Source organism: Lonchura striata, chromosome 3 (genome assembly GCF_050655825.1).
Source record: "Lonchura striata isolate lonStrDom1 chromosome 3, ASM5065582v1, whole genome shotgun sequence".
In the NCBI taxonomy this organism is placed as follows: domain Eukaryota; kingdom Metazoa; phylum Chordata; class Aves; order Passeriformes; family Estrildidae; genus Lonchura; species Lonchura striata.
The window spans coordinates 101,305,459-101,328,526 of NC_140705.1; the positions used below are offsets into that span (position 1 = coordinate 101,305,459).

The 23,068-nt window shown below is 42.1% G+C and overlaps 1 protein-coding gene across 2 annotated transcripts in view; it reads right to left on the minus strand.

Moving 5' to 3' along the window:
* The window catches only part of EML4 (EMAP like 4), a 143,559-nt gene extending 124,292 nt beyond the window's left edge, over window positions 1-19,267 (minus strand). The window contains exon 1 of one of the 2 annotated variants that reach the window (XM_021547584.4): window positions 18,966-19,267. In XM_021547584.4, the coding sequence (XP_021403259.2) occupies window positions 18,966-18,990 (25 nt within the window). In that variant the 5' untranslated portion in view covers window positions 18,991-19,267. Of the gene's footprint in view, window positions 1-882; window positions 1,079-18,965 lie in introns of those variants that run through there. The other variant, XM_085575973.1, reaches the window with a different exon arrangement.
* Window positions 19,268-23,068: the final 3,801 nt, after the last annotated feature.

Consider the following 23,068-nt stretch of genomic DNA (forward strand, 5'->3'; position numbering starts at 1 on the left):
AGTCTTCTGGAGACTTCTGATGAAAAGAGTACATTCAAATGTGTTTGAATTATCCTGCATTATATTGTTGCAAAGCAACCTACACTGACAGCTGAAGCTACGTGCAAATACACATTCACTGCAACAGTTCTTGTTAGCTCCCTGATTGCAAAGAAATACAACACAAAAATAACTCAACTAAAGTGTGTCTGCAAATCAGCCAAGAAGCAAAGAATCAGCCCTGCAGGAACAGATGCAAGGGGAGGAAACGAAAACCTAAAAACCCATTGTGAGGGCATGTGTGGCACAATGTGATCAGTAACTAAAGATGCCAACACTTACCAGTTTCTAAACTCCTGTCTGCTGGCTTGTCAAGTGTCACTTACAAAAATGCAGCCCAAGCAAATGAGACTCCACATCTCAAGATAGTGTAGCATCAGAAATACAGGATTTAAGTAGATATATCTGGGTAATTCATTTATAAAATGGGGAAAAACTGAATAACCACTCAGACATTTGAACAAAGCATGCAGTTGCATCTAATATTGGTACTAGAGTTCATTAAATTGGGAAGGTTATACAAATAAGAAGTTTAGACATGTCTTCTAAAAATAACAAAAAACCAATTGTTTTCAAAACAATTGTACTTTCTCAACCCACAGCCGTCTCTACATCACTTGATATTTGCTAATTTAGACAATTAAAGTAAGCACATTAGACCACTGAAAAGCTCTGGAGAAACCAGTATGTATCCAGTCACAGAAACAGAAATCTGAAATATTTCTATTTAAGCATTTTAACCAGAGAACACCTCTATAGGGAATTTTTAAACAGTTACAACCCTTAGTTAGTGGTTTTACTAGGGATCATCAATGTTTTGCAGAACCAAGAACATTCACCTACCATTTCCTTCTTCACTCACACTAAAAACTTCAAACATACCCATACAGAAAGAATCCATTTATAAAGATATCCATGCCAAAAGCCATAACATGGTTTTTTGAGTACTGCTGAGGAACTTCTCTATGAGTAAGTTAACCATATCACTGAGCTTTAACACTCAACGGTCCTCTGGATTTTTATGCAATGCATCACCTTCTCTTTCAACACATTTTGGTTATTGCAATTGCCTGTGTTCCTAAGGCATCCTCTCCCGCACATATCTGTTTTTAATTAAATATTTAAGTGTTTATTTCAAGATGCAATGCTGTCTCCTGTTTTGTGCCAGCCCACATTTCACCTGAAAAAACACCATTAGCTTGTGTGAAAGGACATGCTGGGGGAGGCAAACACCTCCCACTTAGATCCCTCTCCTTTTTTTCAAACCTTACATCTTCATACTCACAGCAAATCACTTCTAGGTGAGCCTGTGCTCTTCATTCCTGATTTCTACACAAAGGCAATTCCTGCTGGAAGACTGAATAACCAATTCAGCCATGTTTAAGCTGATTATGCACCCACCCACCATCTTCCATAGAGTGATCTGCACACTTCTGCTCCAAAATACAGTTTCTGTCATAACTGACTCCAAGATATCACATGCACACCCCACGCCCCAGCCTTCCATCCCTTGCAAAGGCACAGATAGGCAGGTTTTTCCCCCTTGCATGAATTTTTCTCACAGGTTTTTCACTGGTCACCTGGTAAAACAAGTCAAATTCTGAATGGCTGAACCTCAGGGACACCATAGGAAATACCAGGAAAAGGAGTCCCCAGAGAAGAGGGAGCTGCTGGAGGGTGTGGTGACAGTGTCTTCCTGAAACCCTCATGCAGAGGAATCATCACAGACCTTAAGAAATGCCAGCTGGCATTTTTATTTAAAAAATAAAAAATTTTATTTAAAAAATAAAAAATGCGTGCAAAGAACACCACACCATGCAAGCTAATTGGCCTTGCATGTCAAGACAAGTCTTCCAGGTTAAATGCTCATCAAATAGAATTGATTTTAGTATTAAGAATAATTAATAGTAGCTAGGGTATCATTTACAAAGCAGCAATTCTGAGGGGGTTGTTATAACAGCAACTGAGCAAACAAGCCTGATATTGCAAAAGCTCCTTAACTCCCCTGTTTCCTTAAAGCAACTGCAAGGAAACAGCCTCCTCTTTATACACATGAGCTTGTGAATACATTTAAACTTCCTCTGTGTGAGAAACAAGCCAGTTAATGGGAATTTCCAGCTGCAAAGGACAATTTTAATCTAAAATGCTAAAGGACCAGGGCAAAGGTTTCATAGAAAAGTGATAAAATCATGTACAAGTATAGAATTCAAACCAAAAGAAGTCTAAACCACAGAAAAGATGACCACAGAAGTACTTGAACCTAGGAACAATGTCACAATATCCTTCTCTGAAAGACCATAAAAATGGTACAGAAGCATGAGAAAAAGCTTACCATTAGCAATCCCAGTCCTCCATACTGCTAAATTTTGCTCCCCTTCTAATCCTGGCCTCTTTCCTAACAGCATTTCAGAAATAGCACTGTACAGGAGGTTCTGTACTCCAGAAACTATTTTACTCAATTTGCACTTTTCAACAAAGATGATGCTTTTTGAGAAATCAAGATGATTTCTCTTAAGCTGCACATTCTTTAAAGATCATTGAAACTGATCTGATTTTTTAAAAAATACACACATTTCCACTTACTGTAAAAAGCACATACCACAGAACTCACTCTGCCTGCATGACAAAAAGAAAATCCCCATTTTGCAGGCACAAGCAGTTAATACCTCAGCAAAGCACATGAAGAACTCCTCTTTAATTATATGGTCCATTGAAAGGCATTGGGGCAAGCTTCTTAAGGCTTATAACCATAAGGCTCTGAAGCATTTTGTATTCCACGTGACTCCTGAATAATTAGCAATTTAATCAATATTTAGCCCCAAGAAGTAGTAAAATAAGGATAAGGTTTCCAGACATGGAAATAAGTTTTCCAGATATTCTGACTTTGTGTTTGTCATGGCCAAAATTAAACCCCATACTTTCCTCTGCCATTAAGTAAGTATGGCAGAAGGACAGCCTGGAACAGTACATAGCCTATTTTAAAGCCCTGAAATTTGATTGTGGGGAAATAAAGAAATAAAAACAAGGAGGATATAGATGAAAAAGCAACTTGGAACAGGCACTTTTTATGCCAAGCTCATCACCTGTGTTATTAACACATTGCACATGGACCCAAGTGATGTTTTAAGTGGAACTAAACATAAAGTATCTATTGACATGGGCATAGTTACTGTTTCCTATAATAGAGACTTAGGAAATACTGTTAAAACTGTGTGAGAAATTAGTAAATAAAAAGATGTAAGGAAAATGCCATAGATAGACACAAATAGTAAAAATTGAAATTGTCATCCTGAATGAACTTGATAGTGCTCTGTCATAAAGAGTAAGCAAGCAAGGACTAATAAAGACCAGAATTGCAATTCAGGTGTTCCATGTGGGGATCAAGAACCATCAAGTTGCCCAGAGCAGGAGGGTAAGAGGATTACTACAACCCACTCCTGAAAGGAGCCCCAGGTGACCTCACACATAAAAACAATTACAACTTCATTAACTATAACCCAAAATTTCATTTTTCTAACCTTGCCGTGAAAGTGCAAATGCAATTACTGAGACTAAATATTTAACCACTGCCTTTGACAAAATGAACCAAGCTTATGTGTATTTCTAAGGTTCTTTTTGTAACACAAAGCTGTTAAAAGTGGTTTCATGAAACAGAATAAGCTGACAAGCTTCAAGAGTATGTGTCTTTCAAAAGGACTTCCATGCTGCACTACTCTCAGCAAACAGAGCCAAGGTTGCAAAACCACTTTTATTATAGTATTTTTTTCATGTTTTCAGAGGTTTGCAACTTTCTCAAGTTCTTCCCTTTTACTTTGAAAGGTTTCACATTCACATTCACTCTGGGAACTCCCTCAGTAAGCATCTGAATATGCTTCCTAAAATATATATTAAAAAAGAATTGTACCCTAGAATAGGATCACTTAGGGACTACATGATAACATATGAAAAAGTCTGTATGATCAATCCAAACCTGACGCCCCTGTTAGCTCAAGTATACAACCAAAACATTGGGGAATGGGATTTACACACCTAGTAAGTGAAATGGAATCCTCAGGGTTGGAAATGACATTTAAGCTGATCAAGTCTGACCATCAACTCGCCACCATGTTCACCACTAAACCATGTCCTCAAGTGCCACACTGTTTTTTGAACATTCCCAGGGAAGGTGACTCCACCACTCCCTTGGGCAGCCTATTCCAATGCTTTACAACCCCTTCTGTGAAGAAATTTTTCATAACGTCCAACCTAAAAGTCTGCTGGGATAAACTATTATTTTGCACTCTTTATTTTTTCTGCTTGTAATATATCCCTGGATTTGTAACAATAACAAAAGAAAAAAAAAAGGAAGCAAAGAATTCTGAAGAAATGTAATATAAAGCAAATTATAAACCAGCAGCCTTCCATCTGGAATTATTCAGAGGCACATATGGTCATATTTTTAATGTAGAAAAGTTTTGTAATGTGATAGTTATTTGCCTTTCCTATGATTACCTGCTCCACAACACACTAGCTTTAGAATATGAAACTCAAAATCAAGTCTTATGAATGAAGTATTAGGTTAAAATTATTGACTCCTTAACTTCAGATATTTCCATAAAATCTACATTCTAAGGGAATATATGTTTCCCATAAAATATATATTCTAAGGGAATTAGGCAGGCTTATTTTTCCATTTAGCATACAGCAACAGTAAAATGAAATTAAAACACTTTTCTCATCTGGAACATATTCATAACTGCCTTAATAAGGACAGTAAGACAAACAATGATAATTAAATGGGATAATTAGATCAAGTTTGGGGCTGGCTTAGTGAAGAAAACAATACTATGTTCATTTATATTTGATTTTTAAGAAGACACAATGACATAGGTGGACGTGGAACATCAGGCTTTCCCAAGAAGGCTTTGAAAAAGAAAATCCTTTCTCTCTTTTCACACACTGTTTTTGAGAATGGCAGGAGAAGGCCAGGAAGAAGTGGAGGAAAAGCAGCAGAGAGAGAAGAAAGTGGCTGGGATTTGGAGAGTACTGGGATGTTCAACAGCATCCAGCTGTCTCCTCCACTGCTCTGCCAGCACACCAAGCTGTTCTGCCTCCCTCACAGCATCTGTCCAGCAGCCACACTTCAAGGAGGTATTTTCACCTCTGGGCTGTGCAGTGAACCACCTCCCCACCAAGCTGGCAGCCAGGAGCTCCACAACGGGGTCAGACGGGTCTTTGCAAAGGGGAACCAGACCACAGGCTGGCCCTGCTGGGCAGCACACACCACCAGGTACCTTCTTTCATTTCTTTGCACAGTGTTACCTTTACAGTTTCCAAACCAAGCTTTCAGACCACTATCTGCCCACTCGCTTCCCCACATCCTCCAGAGAGGATGACAAATCCATCCTGCCAGTGACCTCCCACACACAGCAGTGACCCACCACAGTCAAAGGCAGGCGTGGCACTGCTGCAGCCCCTTGCCCCTGGGGACAGCAAAGCACAGCCTGCAACACTCAGCATCCCAAAGCTCTTCAGCAAGACTCAAGGGTTTCTCCAACATGACTACATGAATAGAGTTATTGCTGTCACCCTGGACATTACCATGAGATAAACCATCTAGCCTGGAAATTCAGATCAGGAATTAGCTGTTTTTCTGCAGAAACACACTCATTATCATGTTGATGGGCATACAGCTAACCCTAAACTTTTTATACAAGAAATCACTTGGGCTTCAAGTGCTCACCTTTTGTTTTCCTCACCCTACTTCCCTCAAATACAGCCACCAGTACTCAGTAGTCACCTGAATAGGGGTTATAAAAGCAAGCTTAAAAAAAAAAATAAGTCACACTCAGAAGTCTGCTGTCCTCTACTGCCACAGCTGTCTCTCACCAGCCCCCTGCAGTCCTCCAACACAGCTCCATCACCTCCTGGCTTGAGCCATGGGATGGGACCAGCTCTTCCCCCAGCACAGCAAGGTACCATGCTGATGACTCTCACATGCAGCAGTGCGTTGTCCATCCTCCAAGCAGCGAATGCAGTGAGAGCACCACCAGAGCTTGACTCCATCTGGTTTTCTCTTGCTGACACCTTCAGAAATGTTTTTATACAAACAGGAACGCTGACCTACTAAAGGACTACAAATTATTGCCTCAAAACTAAATCTGAGGGGGTTTTATGGTAGGTAGAAAGTAGACAAACTGCTCGGTATGCAGCTTACTCAAAAAGGAGTAGAAAAGTGAAATGTAAAATGGGAGCAGAACACCACACATGGTAAAAAAAAAATCACAATTTGTAATAGAAGAGCTTCAATACCTCTTGGTAATTATAACTACTCTATATGACTTCTACAAGTCACTTTTTAGAGCAATAAAAGAGGCAGCACTAGAAAGCACCTAAATACAACCCTGTGTGTTCAATTACAAAACCAAAGGTAAGTTTCCTATAAATTATATTGACGCCATGTGGGTTTGAAAAAATACTCTCAGTAATAAGCAGATACAACATATTCATGTGAAAGCAGATGCAACTATTCATGTGAAACAGTGTGCACAGCAAGAAATCATTAACTTTAACACCACAAAACAAAATTTAGCTGTAAAAGCAGCAGAGAATCTCCAGTGATCTGATGCGGCACTTCCTTCTAAGTTTCACGTTGCATATGTGTAATTGCTACAATAAAATCCTTGGGAAAATGGGTTACGTCAAACAAAACAATGAAACCAATAATGATTAACAAATAAGTGGAATGTACTTCAGAGTATAAAAAACTAATAAAAATGCCTTTATGATTATTTGCTGTATGTTGAAAAAGTGTAGCTCTAACAAGTTTCTAAATGCAGAAACTTACCAACTTTCAGTGTTTTACTAGCATGGAAGATGGTCCCCCGAAGCTTTTAGTACATAAGCACAAATGAAAAATTAGAAGAGAAGAGGATAATGAAGAAAACCATATGGCAGCCATTATCTCACTAAATAAGAGGGATGGTTCTTGTAGAAGAAAACCAAGGAATAGAATTTTGTTGGTTTGAGCAGCCAGTATGGTGCAACAAGCAGCAACACCTTCCTGCTTCAATATCCCTGGAAGAGGCCCAGAAAGACATGAAGTTATCAAAGCACCAATGTGATTGAGTTTTCCATTCCAAGAATACAAATGGTTCACATAGCCCAAGAGGTAAATGACTAAAACCTATTTTAACATCTGTTTCCAAGAGACAGAAAATTGCTTCTATAATGCTGAAATCGCTAGAAGTCAGCATCTCAGGGGAGCACAGGTTAGCAAAAGGGTGACGTGACATAAAAGTAGCCCATGGCAAGCATGGTGAACATGGCAAGCGTGCAGTAAACAACCTCAAGAGCTTTCCAAAAACTTGAAGTTAAATGGCATTCAGTGAAAAACACAAAATCATATTCCACATGGAATAAAAGTTTAAAAAAACCCCAAACAATAACAACAGAGCGATGTTCTACACAGGGGGTACTGGAGGGGTGGTTTTACAAAGTTACAGAGCACTGGACAATCTAGGTACTCATCGTGAGGAGCACAGGTCACAGCAGTCTAACACACCAGGAACAAACACGAGCTGCTCTGCAGAGCATCCCTCCAGCAGCTGCAGCTTGTCAGCATCCCCACCAAACCCCCCGGGAGTTCACCAGGGTGGCTCCAATCAGAGGCTTTCCTTCCAGGGACAGACAGTTTCCTTTCCTGTCCCTGCTACAAAAACTGCTTGCTCACAGGAAGTCCAAACTGTATGTGATATGTAATTATTAGCATTACCCCTATTTTGTAGAGCCATATGGAAGTCTCTGCTGTCACACCACCCAGCTTCCCTGCACATCATTAGGACCACATCTACAGGGGAATCAGCAAAGAGAAGCAGAGATGGTTTCCATCTCAAAGGTCTTGCCATGGGCTACCCCATGGGGTAACCAGAGAGGTTACCCCAAATCCCAGTGGGGGTCTGGCTCTGCTCCCCAGCGTGACAGTGCCTGTGGCTGGCTCAAGGCCACCAAGCAGCTCCTTCTGTGCAGCCTGGAGGAGAACACAGGACACAACATGAACTGTGCACGACAGAGAAAGGAGAATGTTAGCACACACACATTAAAGCTGAGGAGACAGATGAAAATCACTATGAAATGGCTGTTTTGCACCCCTATTTCTCAATAAAGAAAGATGCAGATCAAAGGCAGGAACCAGTACCCAAGACTGTTAAGCCAGTACTGCAACACAAGGGTCAGTAACATCCCAGAGTAAAGCAGATGAAGAAAACTGGAGTTAAGAGCTAACAGGCAACTCTTAGATGAGATCAACCCTACCCATTTTTCTTCTAAAAATACATACCCAAAGATCATATGATAGAACGGAAGAGCTGTTTGCCAAAATGCAGCTTCTTGTTCATCTTAGGCAAGTCAGTTTTTTCTAGTAAAGATTTCCCTGCTAATTAGTTTAACTTTGAAGGCATTTTGAGTTTTAACCCATACGCTGTATGCAACAGACTCTGTAAAAAGCAACATGGCAAAGAGCAAGAAAAAAAAAAAAAGCTACCTCAAAGTTAGCCTAAAGGTTTTCAAAACCAAATACACACTGCTATGCTTAAGATAATCAAAATCCAGTAATACTGACAGGAAACCAAAAGGTACATTAATCACACACACAAAAAATAAGTCCAGATAGGGCTACATTACATAAGAGATATGTTATATATAAGGTGAGGGTAAGTCTCCCAGTAAACAAGTGATACAACACAGGAAATTGCATCAGGACAGGTTTGGATTTGATATTGGGAAAAGTTCCTTCACTGAAAAGCTGGCCAGACAATGAATCCTTTAAATAAAACTAGGGGAGAGGGTAAGGGGATGTCAGTGGGTGTGTTACTATGTATATACATATACAGACACCACAGTCTGGAAATTACCCAATTAGTTCTGGAAACTAAAATAAAGACTACTAAAATTTTATCTGTTCAAATTAACTTCAATTAAAGGCTGAAAGGCAGATGTAAGTGATCTTATCAAACACAAATCTTCATGAACTGACAAATATAATTTAGGCTGCAAACAGTCTATGCAAGCTTTCTTGTTAATTTTCTTTCACTTTCCTGTAATTCTCTGTCATTCTATCTATAGCTTTGGAAAAAAATCTCCCTTAGTGATCTATAGAAAACAAAGAGTAATGTTGCCATTCATTCACAAAAACCAGCAGCCAAGTTAGAGCCCTATTGCTGGTAAAGCTGCTGTAGCTATAGGAGCAGGAAATTGAGATTTCTACTGCAAATAATAAAGTAAATGCCGATAATTAAAAGCATGTTAGCAAGAATCTCTACACAAAAACCTGTATTATTTAGCTAGGCAATAACTGAACTGACAGGCAGAGAGGGAAACAAGATAAAATCTCCACTCTAACAATGCTTCAAATACCTAAATCTAGTAGTAAACAGCTTACACTCTTTGTTTCTGAGGTGGAGGATGACTTTAATTTGAGTACTAAAAGTCAAGTAAAATGCTCTCCCAACCTCATATTTCTCTACAAGTAGAATACTATACACACATACAAACATTCCTGCAGCAGAGCCACAAGCCTGGCACACACGCACAAAATGAATTACCAAATATCTGTTCAAAACTCATGACTTGATATAAAGAAACACTGGTCTTCTATCTCCAGTTCAGTAAGTAGGATGCCAGATTAGAGTCCCACACAATACCCCATCAGCTCACTGACAAAATACCCTAATGAAAAAGCAATATAAGATTCCTCCAAATAAGTATTTCCTGCATTTGCTAATGCCCGCCATGACATTTAATCCATAATAAACCATTCTGCAGTACATAAAGATCAAAGATTTGATAACATTCACCAACCTGATGCCCACAGCTTGAATCCCTCCAGAGTTTAAATAACTGACAACTATTAACATCTAAAGGTTTGGCATCTGAAAATGAAAAATGGAAGTCTATTTCAGAATCAAATTTGTCTTTAGATGATGCTTGGAGCAACCTGGTCGAAATGGAAGGTGTCCCTGCCCACAGCAGGGGGTTGGAACTAGATGATCTTTAAGGTCCCTTCCAAGCCAAACCATTTTGTGATTAAACAATAATTTTGAGTCTGTATTTGTCCACATTGAATAAAGTGGGATTGTTTTTCAGTTCTTGGCTAGGGTGGTTCTAAACTTCAAAGTTTACAAACTTGAAAATTGCCAACTTTTGTTTTCTTTGCACCTAAACCAGCTAGCAGGCAAAAGCTTGAGGCATAATGTCAATCTCACACAGAAATTATCTACACACTTTGATAATTTTCCAATTGAATCCTAAAAATATACACCAGTTTGTAACACCATTACTGCCTAATATGCTGGATAGATTTTGGAAATGCCACCCAAAGCTATACAGCAGTTGGGGGTCAGCAATTGTTTCTTCCTATTTAGAGTTTGTACCAATGATTCTGATTAGTTATTCTAGCAAACAGCACAGGAATAGTGCCATGCTGGAATATAATTTCTAATGGACCACTAATAAGCCAAATAAAGTGTTCAGGGGAAAGAAAAAAGTGTTTTACAAGAATCTGAATTGTTTACTGTTTTCTACAACTATGCCTAAGACCCACTTTTCTCTATGCTTAAGAGGAAGAGAAGCAATTTCTATTTTTACAGCTCCTTTGAAAATATCTGAAATCACCCAACTCTTTGTTTATAACCAACACTTCAGTCCTCCAACCACCTTTCAGAAAATACTATAGTTGCAGATTATAGAAAATACAGAAAAAAAATCCAGATTTGGAGAACAGCACTGCCAACATGTCATCTTTCTTCAATATAGCATATAATTTTCATGGAAAAATGCCATCATTAAATGCTTAGAAAATAGACATGCAGATGGATTCAGTGCTGCTTCATGGTTATCCTATGAAAGAATATAAAAAAATAAATTAAAATAATTTAAAAGGAACAAAAATGGAGTTTGTACTGCCTGTTATTGTCCCTCTTGCCTCATGGTTTTAATGGACATGTTTAGAATTCAGAAAGCAAGCACCACAGCCACACAAACCACTGATTTCCTGCCAGGTCTCTCTGATGGCATTTGCACAGCACACTCTGGAAGAGGAGGGGATAGCAGTTCAATGCAGAATTTCATAGTTAAACAAAGTTGTAATTACCTCCTTGTTAGAGCTCTTGTTTAAAGAAGCTAAGTGATACTACGCAGACATGAGTATTGCCACGTCTCTGAATGCTGCAGCTGATAGAGTTTAATTTCTGCTTCTTACCTCTGGAGGTTCCTCCTTTCCACACCTCTCTTTGGAAACACAAAAAAGCATATTTTTAGAAATGCTCTTCCGAAATTCCATTCAATCAAACTGCATCCAAACAACTCCCAAGCCCTACCAGTTGTAATGCAAATCTTGAGTTCTAAAAGATCCATGTAATGCACACAGAGCAGGAAACACCTCAAGGAAATGGCATGGTCTGCTTGTGACCAAGAAAAAGGGGGACAGAAACAAACTCAAGCCCACCCTACTGCTGTTCTTTTCTACACTGATGGGCACAAAGCTCATCAGAACTTTGACACAAAAGCAACATTTTTCTTTTCTTCTCAAAAAAGAAAAAAAAAAGTAACATATAGCAAACTGTAAGGAAACAAGTAGGTCTAACATTCATCTTATGTGTATATGGAATTGTTAAAATTAGTCATGAATGTACAGGCTTGCTTACCTCAGCTACTGAATAATTTAAGCATTTTAAAACAATTTCTAGTACCCTTATGTCATCATTTCATTAAAAACCATAAAAAGTGGTGAAATCATTACCTCTTTGTTTGGACAGCAAATACAAATTTCTTGTCAACAGCCATTTTCTTGCTTTTGTGTCTCAACTCAGAATAAAGAAACCAAACTCTTTTTTCTTCAAAATTATAAGGTTCTCATGAAAATGCTTTTTCATTTACTTGAATTAAACCACATTTCTAGGTTTAACTAATTTACAGCATCCCTTTAGGGAGCCAAATCTGGGGCTTAGAACAATTTTTTTCATTTATCCACTGGGTTTCAAACTCCCAGTTTTCCCAGAGGATTAGGAAAGCCTGCCAATTTAGCTTGATGCATTAAGACTGTTTACAAAAATCCAAAATACAATCAAACATAAACCAGTCTGGTTTCAGCCTCCCTCTGCTGTAGTTTTTAAGCTCAAAGCTGGCCAGAGAAATTGGAACCAACTCCAGACTGGAGCACTGCATTTACAGCTATGAGTGGAGCTTCAGCAAAATGAGAGAACCAGGTGACAGACAACAGTGAGTATTTTTCTTTAATTTAATTCATAGAAAATTCCATGTAATTGTACAAAATATATCACACCCATTTACAGTGCATAGCTGTTGTTCCTGCTTTTGCCCCTCACACTGCATTTCTATTATGCATAAGAGTCGCTCACAAGTACAAGCAGCTCCAGAAAGAAGAGGTATTAAATACAAAAAGTAAGTCTACTTCTACAATAAGGCAGATTTGCACTCAAAAATATCTTGCTTAAGAAGCCACGGGAGCATGAATTCCACATCACTAGATGGGGCAGAAAAGCAGTGAACACCAACCAAAGAAAGAAGGTGGATTCTCCAAACACTTGGGGAAAGGTAGCTGTCCCTCCCTGTCCACAGCACTGTCATGCAAAGCAGAGCAGTGCAGCTATTAAAGAGTCAGGAAAGGGATTAAGAAACCAGCAGTTAAAGAACAACAAGACACAGCTATATTTAGCAAACAAGCTAGGCTGAAACTATGGAGGACAAGCAAAAGAGGCAACCCACTGAGAGGCAAGACAATCAAAAACTGATTTAAAAACCCTAGCTCATTCAATCCAGTAAGAAGACTTGGAGCAGAAAGTTTAAGACTGTTGTAGCACTCACTGATGGTTTGTAACATGAATACTTGCATCATGGAGCAAAAAAAGCCAAACAAAAATAAGAAAAGGAGCAGGAAGGAGGAAGAAAAATAAAAGGCAAAATGAGAAGAGAAAAAGCTTTTTCTATGTTCCAAGATTTAGCAATAAACTCAGGTTTTTAATGGTGATGGTGTTGCTCTCTACATCCCACCCTTTCATCAGCACCACCCACCATTTCACTGACTGAATGGTCAGTTCAGACTCCAAGTTGCTCCATGGACACAAGCTTTTACAAGCTGAATGCCCATATGTGTACTTCTAAAGAGCACTCAAGCTCTTAGAAAAAAAAACACATCACCATGTGGTGCCCAGTTACTCATCCCTCAGCACTCAATTAAAGAAAAGTCCAGGAAACTAGAATTCTGCATCAATTTAAACAAGCAGATGAAGAAAAAGAGGCAAGTAATTCCTCTTTAAACTCCTGGTGCTCACTTGTTTACAGAGAGGAAAAGTGAGGTGAGCAGTGGTTCCACCTGAGCTCATAAGTAACTGCAGAAAGATTTCCTGAAAAGGAAGTTAGTGAAGCTTATGAGAAGTTCTTTATCAGGTGATTTTCACCTCCTAAACATAAGAATGTCTCTACTAGAAACGCTCAACACCAGCAAGAGCAAAGAGACTTGCACTGTCATCATACATGCCATGTGCTATAAAATTAAGTACCCTCTCACACTCTTCCCATTACGTGTGGGTAAAACAGGAACAACATTCTTGGCCTTACGATCGCATTCATTAGGGATTAGGTTTAGCAAAGACCTAAAGAGAGACAGGAAAAATAAACCTCAGTAAGTGATACAAACCACACCAAGAAGGGAAGCAGCTCTGAAGAGCAGATCGCCCTGTACTTACTAACATCACAATTCATAATAATAATAATGATAATGTTTACAAAACAAAATGCTGCTTCAAAGAACTTCTAAGAATGCTGCTCTTGACCGATTTTTCCCTCTTACATACTTCATGATACAAAGCATAGAAGGAAAAATCCTTTCAGAGTAGATTCTTCAGGCAAGAGACAATCCTGTCAGACAACTCTACTGGCATATCGAAAGTATTCAGTAACAGAATATGAAAAACACACAGTAAGGCTAGAAATTATTCTAAGCATCCCAAGTATTAAACACCTTTCTAAAGGAAAGAGAAATTCTAAGAGAAGGAGTTCTAACAGGCTCCTGTGTTTGACATACTGCTCACAATGAGAGCAATTATTGCCAATTACTCTATGCAAAATAGAATTGTTTTTAAACACACAATCCTCTGCTTTTCAGCTGGCTATAGAGCAAAAGGTTCCTCCCCACTGCACATGAACTAAAGAACTCTTTAGCAAAAGGTGAGCTGCTGCCACCAAGTTTCTAAAGCAAACAGCCTGTTCCCTCCTTGCTGCTGGAGTTTAATCTCTCCTGGCACCAGCCAAGGCCATCCTTCTCAGGCAGGGGAGAATGATGTCCTGCCAAAGTTTTTATTTTTACGAAGACCAGCAGAGTGACAATAGCACACAGCAATCCCACAAGCAGAGCCCTGTGAATTAGGCTGAGCTCGCTGTTGCTCTGAGCAGTTGCATTGCAGCACCATGGCCACTTCTGCAGTCTAGACGGGCAACGATAAAACTTAATATTCTAGCCCAAATAAATGACAAATACCCCACACACTCATTTTTCTCGGTAGTGAGCCCAGCCAGGGATGAATCATCATGCACACACGCTTTCCAGGCCCACGGCACCAGCGACCACAAGATCCTCTCTGCCTGAGCCCTGTAGCAGCTCTGTCCCCCCACAAGGGGCTTTGGAGAAGCCTTGCTGGGTTTTGGCAAAGCCACAGGTTCAGCAGACACTGCTGGTTCCTGCAGGGCTGAGGAGCAGCACATGCTCACAACGCTGCCTCAGAACCTACCTGACACAGACAGCTTCTACACGATACCCAGGGAAAAAAATGGGACAAAATTAGATTAACTTGCCTCCATGTCACCCCTCCAGTAAAGTGGTTAGCATATAAACTGCAGTTAGTAGCAATATACAGTCAGTGACAGAACAAAATGTAGATACTACGCAAAATGATATAAAAAGAATTTTTTATTATGTCTCCAGTTCTTCCTGCAGTAACAACAACAGCAGAGCAAAGCACTGATCTCCACTTAGTAATTTCAGCTCTCCTTTACTTTCTATTCCTCTGAAAACAAAATGCACAGGCTCAAAGAATCTTTTAAAAAAAAAATCCTAAATTATTCTGCTTGCCTGAGACTTCAAGATAAGAGTGGTTTTAATTTATCTGTGAAAATATTTTCAACCATAGAGAATATCCTTCAGAAAGACTCCTTCTAACCTTCAGGGCATCCTGCACAGCTGCACAAAAGCCATGGCTTGAAATCAGAAGTTGAGACTTCTCCATTTTTTTATGAATTACTATTCTGCCACAGACCTCAATAATGGAGAGTCCTTTTGAAATGTTCTCTTCCACATTGTTATCACACACTGGTGATGAAGTTGGAAAAGGCTGTAGTGATTTTTTAGATATAATATGATGAATGCTTCTACATCTTTATTTACCAGGAGTTATTGTTACAGAGTTCAATTAGCAGAAGCTTTCTCAGAAGGGAAAACAATACAGCTGCTAAAAGCAATGGAAAACTGTCCAGCAAAGAGCACTCGCTCCTCAGCAGCCCCAGGCAGCCTGTCACAGCTGGCTCTCCCCAGTCTAAATCTGGCAGATTTCACACCTTGGGCACGACCCAGCAAAGTCACTGTGGGAGCTGACAGCGACCACAGCGCCACCCGGTCCCACCCAGCCTCTGCTGAAGGCTCCCACTGCTTCCTCCCACCACCTGCCATGCTGCCAATTCAGGCAGAAACCCACCAAAACAGCAGGGGCAAGCTGCAAGGCCGTAAAATAATCCGTGATGATACCTAAAAATCAAAGTTACTATTGGCAAAACTGTCACTCTTGTGCAGCCCTGCAGCCCTCTGATGGGCACGTCTGAAGCAGCTCACCCGGGGGCTCGCAGGCACCAGCAGCAGTGCAGAACAAACAGGAGCCAGGCATGAAGCAGGGGAACACTTACATGGGCCTTTTTTTTTTTTTTTTTCTTTTCTTTTTGCTAGAACTCTCTGCTTGACTCCTTTGGCAGGATCAGCAGTGCTTTCTCTGCCCATATCTGCTTTGATGAGGACCCTGAGAGGCCGGGGAACTTGGCAGCATCCGAGCCAGACGCCCATGCTGTGCTCCCGTCTCAGCCAGGGCACAAGGCAAGAGCCCAGGCGCCCAGTCCAAGTTCACAGACTTCTCGTTCCCATTCAGAAGCACATTCTTTGACTTTGAGGGATGCATCTGAAAAAGCAGATGGCCAGAAGCCATTGAGACCTCTGACAACCATCTCATTGGTAACGCCAAATGTGAGATACAACTGTCCTACTTGAGACAATACATTGGATTCAATAATCACTGTGGTATTCTAGAGGTACTGAAGTCACAGCAAACGGGAAATAATTCAGTGCTTTATCAAAATAATCAATACTTTTTTCAACTGTGCAAGTTAACTCATAACATATAGATTTATTTCTTTTTACTGCATACAGTAATTGTATACTCATTAGTAGAGCACTACATAAGCACTTACTAAGCCAATAACCAAAACAATTTTCTAAATTACATATAAAATGGTTTCTTTCATCTGTTTATTCTCATAAAAATTTCAATGTGGAAGCCAAAAGAAAACAGCTGCGTAAAGTATTTTCAACTGCAAGAGACATGCAAGAAGGTATTTCTGCCTGTGCTAGAGGGCACAATCTGTAATAACATTTTGCCTTCCAGATAATGACAAGAGGTATTAAAAGGACAACTTGCTCTCTAATAAGCTTGCTTGACTGGTTGAGCACGCACATACATAGACAGCACAGCTTTGCCAACAATAATTTTAATTAATTTTTACATTTCATTCTAAATTACATTAATTTATGGCCTTCCTAAAAGACATTTAGCGGACAGCTAATTAAATTCAAGCCATTAGATTTTAATTAGAGACGTTTAAAAAAAAAAGTCTCAGAACAATTCACACATCTTTGTGAACACTATGTGCTCATTAGCAGCTAGAACAGCCAACAAGTGATTATAAATACAGAAGAGGACTAAGCAGCATGATTCAAACCTGGAAACAAAAAAGTCACATAAAGTTTCATACTTCAAAGCAAAAGATTCTGGGAATGCCCTCCCCTTAGCCCAAGTCTAGCAAACCTCTCCGCATTAGTGCTTGCCACAAAAGCAAAATCAAAGGCCAACTAGCAGTGAATATCATAATACACATTTTAAAAGGCTGAGCTGTGCTTAATCCTCATTAAATTCACAGCACCTTCCTGAACAAACAGTGAAACAAATTAAAGGTCCAGATGGAGCCCCTCCTTAATAAGACACATGGGATGTCCCAGTGAGCCCATCATGGCTCCGGTACAAGGTGCTGGGCCACCCGACAATCCCATGCCACTGCTCACCGAGAACCTCACACAAGAAAGCAAAGCTTTGTTATTTCGTAGTAATTGAGTTTTCCCTACTTCCAACAAAAGCCAGTTATTTCTAAATATCGACCTCTAGGGACCAATACTGCATGAGTTAAAAGCAATATCGGTGTGCTTTGATATGGTGATCAGTTCTTCTGCTGGGTTAAGAGGTTCATAAATATTAACCATGGCACATTTGCATATGTCACCCACAGGCACAAATCTTCCCTCAGAAAACTGGGAACAGAACCCATACAATTCCTCCATGTGTCGCTTTCTGATCACCACATCCAAAATGGCCATGGCAGTTACTTGAGCAAGGACAGTATACCTGGCAAAGAGCCAAACTACCAAAGCATACTGTTAATTATGGTGCACCAGTTTGGTTTGGAGAGATGCCCAAAATGCTGGAGTTGACATTTCAAAAACCTGAAAGGTTAGGATCACACTCAGAAGTATTTAAATGAGTCAAGTTTTCCAGAAAATTGAGAACTATTCACTGTTACTACAGATTTTACGGGAGTGACGTAAAAATAAATTAATCTTATTTTAAGAGACACAGATTTATTATTCTACAAAAGATGGAGCGAGTTTGATTACAAAACGCCTGCAATAGATGCAGCGGCACTGAAAACGGTGAGAGCAGCAGGTAGACAGCACTGCAAAACCAATGGTCTTATAATCTGCAGGAATGGAAATTTACACGGCTTACAATTCTTACATTTGAACGCATGTTCAGTTCACACTTGTAACCAGTAGCACATGCAATCTGTCCCCCAAAAAAGTCAGAAACTAGGCTGGTGGAATATTTTTGGTTCAAGAAACTGGTGGGAATTTGCCGCAGCCTTCATAAAACTGGAGGCAGCGCAGCCTATCAGTTTTCTGGCAACATTTACACGAGCAAGCAGTAAATATTTTCGATCACGCCGGGGCTCCGGCAGAGGAACCTGTCGCCCAGGCAGCCCGCAGGGTTCCTCGGGCGCACGGACGGATGCTCGGACACCGGGAAGGCGCCGACGGCCCCGTTAACATTCCCAAAGGATGCCGCCGGCGCCCCCAAGTTTCCAGGGGTGCTGCGCTCCCCGTGGGGCCGCTCCGAGCCGGGACAGGGCAGAGTTGTCCGCGGCTCCCGGTCCGACACCGGGCCCGCTGCGCCCGGACCGACGGCGTCCCTCCCACCCCGGAGCAAAACGGAGAGGCAAAAAGCAAAGTAACATTAAAAAAAAAAAAAACCCAAACAACGTAAGCCAAACCATCAGCCCAAAGCTAAGCAACTAGCCCTGGGGAAGCGCAAACCCACGGCGAGGGAAGAACAAAGAAGGCAAGTGCAGCCGGAGCTCTCGCAACAGATGGTTTGAAGCTGACCAGATTTCGCGCTGGCATCCCCTCCCCTCCCGCCGCGGGCGGTGTTCGCACGCACCGCCCGGCCGGCCCCGGGCAGTCCCAGCCGGCGGCTCCGGCATCCCCGCCGGCCGCAGGTGCGCGCCCCGGGCCCCGCCGCACGGCGGGCTGCCCGCTCCTCCTCCCGTCCCGTCCCGCAGCGACTCACCCAAACTCCCGGCGAAACCGTCCATCTTGCGCGGAGGAAGGCTGGTGCCGGACCCCGAGGCGAAGCCGCCGTCGTGGTCGGCCGGGACAGGTTCATTCACCCGCGGAGCGGCGGCAGGCAGCGGCGGCGCCGCAGCCCGGCGCTCGCAAGCCGCCCGGGGCAGCGGCTCCGGCGGCTCCCCGCGCTCGGCGGCGGGAGGCGGCTCCGGCGGCTCCTCCTCCTCCTGCCGCTGCTGCCTCTGGTGCTGCTGCGGGGCCGGCGCTGCCCGGCTCCGTCCCTGCGCCGCGACCCCAGCACGGCAGCGAGTGCCGAGCTGCTCCCGCCCCCGCCACCAGCGCCGCCCCAGCGCCCCGTGCTGTCGTGCTTCCGACTCCGCCCGCCCTGGCAGCCGCCGCTTCCCCTGCGGGCGGGCCGGCCCCGCAGCCCCGCGGGCGGGCGGGCAGTGCCCGGCGCCTCGGCCCGCGGTCCCGCGAGAGCCGCGGCCGCTGCCCCGAGCGCTGCGGGCGCGGGGCTGCGCGGAGCGCGCGGGACAGGGCGGGACGGGGCGGGACGTGGCCGCGGAGCGGCAGCGCCCCGGGGCCGGCGCGCCTTCTCCTTCGCCGGCGTGCTTCGGCCGGGAGCAGCACTCGGTTTACCTTCAAAAGCTTGTGCTGTCTATTGGACGGGCTGCGGGTGGGTTTAATTGGACGACTTAATGCAATCACGCCAGCAGTCAAAACAGATCTTGTTAGGTGAATCTCAAAATGTTCGTTCACACTAGTTGGGGAAGTTTTTCCTCGCTGAAGTTAAGCCAGAGGAATTGTCATTTCTTTACCCTCTCATTTCTTATAGCTGGGAATGCATAAGCAGTCACTCCCGCCGCTTCCAGTTAGGCGAGTTCCTGACCGTCTGCTGTAGCTTCCAGCCATGTGCTTGATGCCGGGGGAAAGGAGAAAGTAGGACCAATAATTCAAATCAGCCATGCTGCATGCTATCTAATCGCCCAACCAAGGCAATTTCATATGTTAAGCAACATCATCAAGTTGCATGACGCATTTTCTCCTTGGTCAGGAAAAGCTCCGTACCCATCGCAACATCCTGTTTTGCTATAAGTATTTCCCTGTAATGCACTCTAGGCGAGTGCCGCAGTTACACAGTGCCGTGGGTAATTGCCTCACCAGCACGGCCCTGGCATTTGCAGCTGGGCCCTCTAATGACAGGCTGTGGATGTTGTTGAACAGGACTGGGGAGAACTCGGAGCTGGAGAGCAGCACAGACCGGCTGGGAGCAGCCCACGTTTCCCAGCTGCTTGCATCCTCTTAGGCGAAAGCATCGTTATCTTGCTGATCTGCAATTTTCAATAAACCCAGGAGGTTTGTGCTTGCTCACATTAGAGAAAAGCGCCTTGAAATTTTTCATCAAAACCTAATCTCCTCTAGATTTTCCAGCAAATTTACTGAACAGCTGCCACAGCAATGAATTTGAGTGCAGCTGCCAGCCAACTACATTAATAATCCACCACCATGCATCCTGTAGTCTTGTCAAAAAAGATGCCCTGTTTTCGATCTGCTACAAATGAGCCACCATTAGCCTCCAAAGTCTGGTCTTAATTACTACCAGGTGTTAGAGCTCCTTTACCTGCACTTGGAGTATGTTGTAGAATGGCTCTATATAGGCTACGTTCATGGTCTTCTAGCTATAAGAAATGAGTTCTGCAGTCAGTATAGTCCAATCAAAATTCTCTTTAAAATGTTTCATTTTACAAACAAAAGCAAGAAGAGCCAGGCGATACATCTCCAGTCCTATCTCCCCACCTCCTCGTTTATTGCTTGCCTCAGGACAGGTTTCCAAGATGCTTGGAGCATTGGGAGAACACAGAGAAAAATGTCCTCAAGCTAGGAAAGGAAAAGTGCCCTGGGAATTCAGAACCTGTGCACAGTTTTCTTCAGGAAAAAAGTCCCTTTCCTGGAGACAGAGGCTTATGCAAATTCTTCAGATGGGACTTGTGTGCATCAGGTGTGCTGTTTTGTTAAACAAAAAACCCCAACCAAACAAAAAGCAAGCCCAGCTGCCTTCTTCAAAATCACCCTTCAAATCCATGAGTGAGGTATTGCAAGCATCCTTACATTTGTAAGTGTAGCCTCTATTTTGCAGACTAGAAACTGAGGTTCAGAAGTGAAGATGGCATCATAGATCCTTGTCTAGATGTTTAATCCCTACTGAAATTGGTTAGGAGCATGAATGAATACCTTTGATTAATTGGGTTGTGTAGAGCTTGCATAGAAGTATACAAAAATGTTAAAGAGCTGCAAAGAAAACCAGTTCTCCATAATCTTATATTGAACATGAGTATGGTACTGGACTACTGTTGAAAGCCCAAGATTTGGTTCCAGTATTTTAAAAGGAAAGTTGCAGAGTTAAGGAACTGAACAAAACTGAGACATTTGGAAGGGAAGTTTACTTCATTGTGACTTGATATAGGAATTTCTGAAGAGCAAACACTATGCAGAACTTAACAATATATGGCGAACTCCAGCTTTTCAATTCTTATGTTAAATTATTCAGTCTAAGCCAAGTTCTGTATGTTACATAAATTTAAGTGGGGTTTTGACTGAAGCATTAATTTATTGACTGATTGTCTTTGTGGTGTACACAACAGATGTAATTGCAGAACTTCAGCAAAAAAAAAAAAAATCTCTGTAATACATATATGGCCATGTGTATGTAATCTTTAACAATTTTAATTGTCTGATGAGTGGAAGAACTTAGAATTACAGCAAAAAAATATCTTATTTGTGTCTGTTTCAGACAGGTACTGGCAAATTATTTAACATAACATATTAATCATTTAACTGATTAACAGTATGACTGTTCCAGGTGCAAACCCTAAGGAAAAGGTGATTCCTTACCTCCAGTATAGTATTAATGTTTGAATTGCAGGAGGGGGGAATTGCATAGTGCTTTAAAGGGTTTAACTTCTGTTTCTTTGTTGATAGTAATTCAAAAACATGACCCAGAGAGTTGTTACAAAGTTTTAACAAGCTCAGTTATTGTCTCCCTCTAGGTTATGTTTTGATGCTAAGGAAAGATAATGCTATTCAAGATTGGAGTAAACTTGGAATATCCTGTCTCAGCTTTCCAGCCAGCTAAACATCCAGTGCTTTATTGCACATATAGATAGCAAATGGAGAAAGATAAATGTGATACCACAGGGCAGGACTTTTACATCAGTTTGACAGATTCACAGTTTGGGAGATCGAAATTCTTTTCTGCTGCTCTCCCTCCCCCTGCATTGCAGCCAAACCCCTTTGACTTCTGCTGGTTCAGGAGGCAGCTGGACCAGTGCTGGGACAGGCAAAGCCTGAGCTCTGCTTCTCAGAATAGCTGGTGAGCAATGAGCCAGTGCCTCAGCTGCACCAAATCAGTTTGCTGCTGACTGCAGCAGGCAGGGCTGACAGACCCTAGCTCCGGACCTGGACGTGCACACCGAGTCTCCCTCTTACCAGAGAGAAGTTATGGAAAATGCAAACCCCAGAACGAGGTCACCCTGAAATACACAGTGGAGGCTACACACATTCCAGAGATATTTACACAGGCCTTGAAGGCAATAGGCTGGTTTTCCCCCATTTCTGTGGCACATTCTTCTTGGACTGCAGGTTTGTGAACAGTACATCTTGCAAGAATACCTATGTGTGTCTTGGTGGTTTTTTGAATTGACATAGTTTGGCAGCCTTCAGCCTGGGAATTGTTTATAACCTTTTGGTGGCTTGAATGTAAATAACATTGAAGCATTTTTCCACTGAGGAAACATAAAAATTATTAACAACTGAAAATGAAATTGCTGAGATTCTTGTACATGAAGTTGGGAGTCTGAACCTGAGCCATTTCATCTTACTGTTTAGAAAGAGAAATGTACTTCCCACAGGACTCCTCTTCTTCCTGCAGTTTTTCTGGTGCACCTCTTCAAGATGAGTAGCAAAAGCCCAGATGGCAACGAGCAGTCAGAAATCCTGAAGTCTGATCCAGCCCCAGAAGTCTGATCCTGCCTTTCTCCTGTTCTACCTGCAGACCTAGGAAAAGGAGAAGTGGTGATGCTATTTGTAACCAGCTGTGCCCCACAGCTG